Source organism: Otolemur garnettii, unplaced genomic scaffold (assembly GCF_000181295.1).
Source record: "Otolemur garnettii isolate 467f Iridium unplaced genomic scaffold, OtoGar3 scaffold00061, whole genome shotgun sequence".
Taxonomy (NCBI): Eukaryota; Metazoa; Chordata; class Mammalia; order Primates; family Galagidae; genus Otolemur; species Otolemur garnettii.
Genome location: NW_003852456.1, coordinates 8,797,086 through 8,805,282, shown reverse-complemented (window position 1 = coordinate 8,805,282; position 8,197 = coordinate 8,797,086). Strand labels below are relative to the sequence as shown.

At 42.1% G+C, this 8,197-nt stretch overlaps 1 protein-coding gene across 1 annotated transcript in view; it reads right to left on the bottom strand.

Moving 5' to 3' along the window:
- The window catches only part of HPGD (15-hydroxyprostaglandin dehydrogenase), a 24,492-nt gene extending 24,144 nt beyond the window's left edge, over window positions 1-348 (bottom strand). The window contains exon 1 of the mRNA XM_003792806.3: window positions 57-348. Within this exon, the coding sequence (XP_003792854.1) occupies window positions 57-149 (93 nt within the window). The 5' untranslated portion in view covers window positions 150-348. The remainder of the gene's footprint in view (window positions 1-56) is intronic.
- Window positions 349-8,197: the final 7,849 nt, after the last annotated feature.

The following is an 8,197-nucleotide window of genomic DNA, read 5'->3' as shown; positions in this document are numbered from 1 at the left end:
CAGGTGCGCAGGGCCGGGCAGGGCAGGGCAGGTGGGCGGGTGGGCACCGCGCTTACCTTGGCGCCCTTGAGCAGCAGCGCCTCCGCGAAGGCTCTACCTATGCCCTGAGCCGCACCGGTCACCAGCGCCACTTTGCCGTTCACGTGCATGGTGCAGCCGCTGCTGGGGGCGCCGGAGGCGAGCTCCGCTCCCTCCTGGAGCTGCCGCGGCTTTTAAGGTCCCCTGCGCGCGCGTGCGGCCGCCGGCGCTGTCTCGCCAGGGGGCGGGGAGCAGCTGTGCTAAGCCAGCTCCGGGAAGCCACAGCTGTGTCACCTGCCCCTGCGTGCGCCAAGCTTTGCGATCTTTGCCCTGGACGCTCTACTGGCAGGGAGCCGGCAGACGAAAAGCATAATGTTCGCTTCCAAAAAAGAATTTCTTTCGGTGTCCTGAAGACAAACCCTATGGAAGGAAAGCTCAACGGAGGCCTGGGAGCCTGGACGTCTCCTCCCCCCACCCCCCCAAAAAACTCCCACCCACCCAAACAAAGGAAAGAGCAAGATTTTAGGGATGTTGCTCTTTCGTCTCAAAGTTCTGCATGAGGCTCCCTAATCAAGATCATTGAACTTGAAGGAGGGGGAGCACAGGTAGCGAACAACATTGTTTTTTGGTTGGTTCCATTTTCAACCAACTTGTACTGATATCTGAGATAAGGAGGGACGGTTGCTCTGACTCGGAAACCCTGAATCGTGATGATTTTAAGGCTGGGACTTTAAGAATCTCATTGGATCCCTATCAATTGTGTATCATCTCGAGAGTGCCCCTGCGAGAGAGAACTGTCATCAGTCACCTGCAAAGGACTTGAGAGTCGCTGGGAGCTTGACACATTGTCTTCTGCCCAATGCTTGCTTACTGGTTGAGTCACACCAGCTTTGGAGGCGGGGAGTAGGCCTGAGACAGAGGCTCCTCTCATCCAGGAACTCGAGTGCTTGGTGTGAGCTGAGATGCCTTTAGCGAGGGCTCTTCCCTTGACCCAGTCTGTTTTTCTCATCTTATTTGCTGCAGGCTTCAATTTTAATTCTGTAAGCTTAAGTGGTTGGCATTTATTTCCTAGAACCAAAAAAATCTAAGCACTTGGGGAAAATGGGAGTTGGGCAAAAGACCCAGACTAACAGGAGAACAATTCCTCCTAGAATCTTCTCTGCCTGGTAGCAGGAGACACTGGGGAATGTGACAAGCTCAGCAGAGAAAAGACGCTGGGGGAAAGGATGCTTTTTGTAAAACAAATCCTGCTGCCAGGTCTCTAAGCCAAAGCCTTTAAAGTTGACTGGAAATTAGGTCTTGAAAAAACTGTTGAGAAATTAAGACAGGAAGATAGGCATTTGTATTCTGTAATGATAATTAAAATCGTATTGTGAAGAAGACATTGAGGGATCCACTGAAAGAGAAAAGCAGAGGACAAAAAAGGAAACAAACAAAAACTGGCTCCTCTAATGCGCAGAAGGCGAAGTTCTTTCATCAGGAAGGAACTGGCGAAAGAGACAGAAAAGTACCGGCTGGGTGACGCCATGACACAGGATGCGTTGGGAGAGCTCTTACTGAGAGACATTTTTATAAGAAGAAAGGAACAGTTAGTAGCACAAAGGATTCTGAGAAATAGTAGGGAAAACAGCTTTATGATTTATCAGGACCATAATTAATGTGCAGAAATTTGGAAGGCACAGAAACCAATGACCTAATATGTAAGAAGAAAAAGGCTGCTGAGAAGATGGATATTAACATGGACTCAAGACCAACCTCACATAGAAAGAAATAGACTGCAGAGTAATTGGAAAAATTAGAGGGCAAATCAGTTTTCCTTTTGAGATAGGACAGGAGGGTTGATTCAGATTAAAAGGCCAGGAGTCATAGAGAGAGAGAACTAGAAACATGGGAAGAGTTTGGGGATGGGTGAGTGGAGGGAGTCACAAGAGTGTGGGTTTGGATCTTGTCTCTATTATTGAGCAGCTGTGCAACCTTGGACAACTGTCTGCAACTCTCTGTGCCCCAGTTTCTTACTATAAAGTAATATTTCCTCTAAAAATTTGGTGAAAATTAAATTAGATTATGTGTATCAAGCACTACTACAGTACTTGGCACAGAGTAATAACACCATAAATAGTAGTTCCAACTTATTACTTCTGCAATATTAATAAACAGTACATACAGAGAACAATCTAAGGAACAGTTTTCTTAGAACATAGAAAGGATTGGGATCTAGGGCACTGTTCCCTCTTTTTCATTCTTTTCCATCCTACTCCTTCCTCTCCGTTTTTATTGCCACAGCCTTTGTTCAGACCTTTATATTATCTCCTGTGCCAGCAATTGCAGTTAGCCTCCTGAATTATTTCTTTGTTCCCCAATTTTTTTTTGTATTTTGATCTGTGTAAGGAAGGAAATTTTTTTTGTTCCTTTCATTTTTAGTATTTAGCATTGGACACATATGAATTATGCACATTTTTGCACAATATTTGTAGTATTAGTATTTTGACACATACTAATTATGCAAATTTTAGTATTTGACACATACTAATTATGCACATTTATAGAATATGGAATAACACATCTATTCACGTATACAATGTATCATGATCAAATTGGGGTAATTAGCATATGTACCACCTCAAACATTTACCATTTCTGTGTGTTGAGGGTTAGAGTTATAGTTATCCTATCTTCTAGGCCAGGAGTGGTGCTGTAATCTCAGTGCTTTGGGAGGCCAAGGTAGGAGGCTCACTTGAGCCCAGCAGTTTGAGGCTGCAGGGAGCTGTGACTCTGCCACTGTAATCTAGCTTGGGCAACAGAGTGAGATCCAATCTTTTAAAAATAAAAAAGAAAAATCCTCTCACTACTAAAATGAGCTCATATTTTAGCTCCAACATATGAGTAAGAACATGTGATATTTATCTTTTTATGCCTGACTTTATCTCCCATAATGCAACTACAAGAACTGGGTATTGAACATTAGCTCAGGAGCAGTGGTTATAAGCACAGGCTTTGGAATCAGACTGTGCTTGATGGACTCTTGTGATGCAGAAGGTGCAGGTACCTGTGCCATGTCCCTGTCCCCTCATCCCTTGTCCATCAGGCTTCTTCAGATGGAGCTTACAAGTGCACCCACTTCTGCCCAAATTGCATCCCTTAGTGTTCAGCCAGGTACAAACATTTTTCACGACCAGGATGCACATCTCACAGGGATGAGCCTCCTGGTGTGAACATGGTTGTGGCACGTTGTGCCCCAATACTGCACAGGGGGGTGACTGCTCACCCTCTACTCCAAACAGAGGTTGTAAGTGCAAAACTCTCTTTAATGAGCTTCCAGAAACGCCATTCCTCCTGGAAGTCATTAAAAGTCAGCCATGTAGGGCCTGTATTCCTAGCACTCTGGGAGGCTGAGGTAGGTGGATTGCTTAATCTCACAAGTTCAAGACCGGCCTGAGCAAAAGCAAGATGCCATCTCTACTAAAAATAGAAAAACTGAGGCAAGAGGATCTCGTGAACCCAAGTTGTAGGTTGCTGTGAGCTATGACGCCATGGCATTCTACCTAGGGTGACAGCTTGAGGTGCTGTCTAAAAAAAAAAATAGTCAGCTATGTAGTTTAAGACTGTGCAGAGAAGGCCCAGCGAGCCTTGGGCCGAGCAGCTGGGAGCTGCCAGCACCAGGAACCAGATACCGGAAGTGGAAGCGGCTCAATAGGTGCCTCCGGAAGCAGAAGTGGATTCGTCGCGAGATGGCGTTGGTGGTCAGATGCGCCTGGTGAGGGACAGATGATGCCTGAACGCCGGGAGGAGAAACCTCTCTGAGAACCAGCACCAAGGTAGAGAAATCCTAAACTGGAATAGATGCATTGTCAGAGGCTACTAGGTACAGGCATATCCGAAAGCTAAAAAATCCTGGAGACCCAGTCTCAGGTAAAGCTCCACAAGAAAACTTCCTGCGTCCATGCAGTGGGAGGAAGGGAAAGTGGCCATTTTGGAATATGCCAGAACATTCTTTATAATCTTGTGGAGATACAGTTTTAACACATTAACTGCCTTGTAAGTTTCGTTTAACTCATGCCTGACCTTTTAAGGGTTCTCTTAAGATAACAGCAATACCCAGGGGCTGGTGTCCAGGTCCTTCTGGGACACTGTCTGGGCCATCTTGTACGTTTCAGCATCTCACTCTCTCTTACATCCTGAAGCATTTCCTTGTCTTGGGTTTCAGGCTCCTGCGCTTTTTTTTTTTTTTCCTCCTATTTTTCAGTCTTTTCAAAGTTCATTTTTTGTAAGATCTTCTTTTGTTAAGTTTAGTCAATTTCTATTGATGCCTTTTAGGGCATTGAACAAGCTGCTCTTATCTTCACACATTATACAGACTCACTCAGTATGCACATTCATCCCATAGAACCACTTTTACCTAAATGCAGGTAGTTCCCAAATCTATAGCTGAAGGTCAGTTCTTGTACCTAAGCTTCCTGTATTTATAACTCTGGCCTTCTTCTAACTGGCCATGAGATCACATCCTCCTTCCGTGTTTCGTAGCTCTGTGAATTGTGGGGACTGTCTCCCCACTGGCCAAATCAGTGGTGATGTACTTAACTCTTCCTTCATCTTTATTTTGTTAAAAATTTTCTGATGAGCTATATACGACTCATTTCATTTGTACTCGGCAGCAAGCACCTAGAAATTTGGTCATGTACCTGGAGGATGGGTTACTTTTTGTGGTAGTGACTCTTAAATCTATATTAATTGAGGTTCTGCCTACCCCATCCCCCCAATTCTGGTGCTTTCTTCTCCAGCCTATTAATTCTGTAGTATCTTCAGACTGACAATAAAAACAAATAGGTCCTGGACAATTCTATTTACAAATAAACTTCAGTTTTACCCATTGTTGTCAAAATAATGTACTGTTATAATTGTTGACTGGTCCCTTTTACTCCCCAAAGTGTAAACTCTTTACTCTTCCATCAGCTTTCTTTTACTAAAACTTTTCTGACAATTTCTTTTTATCTAGCCCATTCTCACTCTGTAGTGTCTGTAGACTGACAAGTCAATTAAAAAAAATAGATCGTGGACAATTCTATTTACTAATAACCTTAAACTGACTCGTTACTGTCCACATAATTGTACAGGAATACGGTTGTTGATTAGTCCCTTTCACTTGCAAGAGTGTAAACTCCTTAATGGTAGGGCACATGCCTTAGTGTTTGTTACATCTCCAGCTCGTTACCTATTTTTTTTTTTTTTTTTTTTGAGACAGAGCCTCAAGCTGAGCCCCTGTGTAGAGTGCCATGGCTTCACTGCTCACAGCAACCTCCAACTCCTGGGCTCAAGCGAGTCTCCTACCTCAGCCTCCCAAGTAGCTGGGACCACAGGCGCCCGCCACAACGCCCAGCTATTTTTTGGTTGCAGCCATTATTGTTGTTTGGCGGGCCCGGACTGGATTCGAACCTGCCACCTTAAGTGTATGTGGCTGGCGCCCTAGCCGCTTGAGCCACAGGCGCCAAGCCCATTACCTATGTTTTAACAGCTCATGCGTACTCAAAAAACTTGTTCAAAAGGTAAGATATTCAAGAAAGATGATTTTAAGCAATTATTTCAGTGTCTATAGGTTTAATAGTGTTGAGTACACAATAGCTGACATTCTATTAAGGTAGTATTTTTAAGTTTTATTTCAATAGAGGAAATAGACGAGAGGTACACTTGAGTAAGAAATGTATGATTTGAGTAAAATCTATTAATATAAGAAATTTATGTGATAAAAACTATACAAAATCCTCAACTATGTACTAGTAGTACACAGACTGCTTCCTTTTAATGCGCATATGCCTTAAACATTAGCAGAGAAGAGAGATAGCCATAGATAATCAGAACAGTGTGTTTGGAACTACGGAAGATTCCCTGAGGAGACTTGTGCCTTGCCAAGCAATGATTTGTCAGTATGTCAGAAATGTAAACAATCTAAGAAATTCAAACTGCAGTTTGGCCAAATTAATCTTAATATGCTGATGTTCAGAATTTTTAAATACTCTGCTGGCAGTTGTATGATTTGAGAAAAATTTAACATTGCTCAGTAACTTGAAGCAAAATCACAGCTTCTAGAAAATTTTACTTTTCAACATACTTTTTTTGAAGTTAATAAACTATTTTTTAGAACAGTTTTAGGTTTGTAGAAAAATTGAGCAGAAAGTAGTCATGTTCCCTCTTGTCTTTCAGTCTTTCTTCCCCGTCCTTATTTATATCTCGCCCTGATATGATACATTTGTTACATTTGATGATACAACATTGATCCATTATTATTAACTGCAGTCCATTAATATTAACTGTTGTACAGTTCTGCGGGTTTTGACAAATGCATGTCATAAACCCACCGTTATGTATCATAGTCTCACTGCCGTAAAAACACTGGGCTTCACCTGCTTACCCGCTCTTTCTCCACCCAGACCCCTGAAAATCAGTGATTTCTTTTGATGTGTGGTTTTACCTTTTCAAGCTTCTTTAAAGTCAAAGAATGCAAAGAAGCAGTGTGCCTCAACACTTTCCGTGAATGCTTACAAGGCATTGAGCTAAAAGCCGGAGAAGTAAGGCCCTATCACCATAATGAGCTCATGCTCATATATAAATAATGAGTAAATCATAATGGATTGAGGTGCATATAGGGGTCTTATTAAAAATGTAGAATGTGGGAGAACAAATTCCAGCTGCCTTTTATGAAATAATATTAATCAATGATTATGGAAGAATGTGCAGTCACTGCAGTTTTCTAATTATGCTTAACCTTGTTCTTATTTGCTTGCTATGTGACTGTGGCTGAGATTAAGTAAAACATCAAGAGTCATAAGTAATATGTGTGGGAAACACATAACAAAGGCATCTTGAGGTATGCATAGGGAATGGGATGTCCAGGGCAGCAGCAAAAATTACTGACTCGTGATACTAGTTAGGGGTGTGTAACTACAGTTACAGTCACATGCACAGTGAGGACTAGGACATGTGTGTCAGCGCAACAGTTGCAGCCAGATGCACAACAAATTAATCACTTAGCTAGGCAGAAATAGCTAAGGCAGATACCAATCAGAACAACGCACAGCGGGGGTCAGACTGTGTGTGTGTGTGTGTGTGTGTGTGCCCCATGTCAAGATAAAGCAAAATAGTCGCATCTGCTTTTCTTGCTACATGTTGGGACTTTTGGGGTAACTTTTTCATTTTACTTCTTTGAATCTCAATAAATACCTGTTGGAACCTGGAGTCAGGGCCGCACTGCCCTACTGTCATGGCATCTGGCTCCCCAGGACCCTCAGTTGGACAGTTCTATTACACTGAGCACTTTGCATCTTCTGTCTGATGCCTTCCCAGAAACCTGGAGGCTCAGTCCCACTAACAGTGGCCTCAATATAGAGGTAGCACAATAGCAAAAAATTTTCTAGATGGGGAACAATGGGGGTTTGTTTGGTTAAACTTTCCTGAGGGAATGATTTCTAAGCTGGGTTCTGAGAAATGGATAAGGCTTTGCCAGAACAGAGGAGTCTGTATTTTCTATATTTTGGCGTTTCCAGGAGCCATTTATACTAACTACATTTTATACATATTAGCCACTTGGAAACCACTCCCTTTTTATATATTCTTGATATGGTCTAGCATTTTACTGGCACTATTTCCTGGGCATGTGACAAGTAGAATAGTGAAACCAATTTAAAAGACTTGCACTGTATATGAAAATAATGACGTTGTTGACCCAATCTGCTTGTACTTGGACTTATTTTTTTGTCAGTGATGACCCATTTGTGGCCAATATGACTGAAATTAAGGGTGTTACCGGAGCTTATAAAAGGAAGTCATCTGTCACTCATTGAGTCTAAACATACACCTGCCAGTTTTATGAGAGAATAAAATGCCAAAATAGTTTAAAGATTGTTTTATTCAGACAAATGTGTGCCCATAATACACAACAAATGTTAACAAATTCTGCTGTTTTTTTCATTTAAGTAAGCCTCTATTCTGAAAAAAGTACACTAATATGATTGTAAGTTTTATTTAAACTTAAAGCTTTATTTTTTACATTTCTGTGTCCCCAATATACTTTGCGTATCTATAAACATTAATGTGAATTGGGTAAAAACACTCAATAAATACTTACTGGCTAAAAGTATGAGTACAAGGCTTATAATCCAGAAAACAAGAGACACAAAACTCAATACCA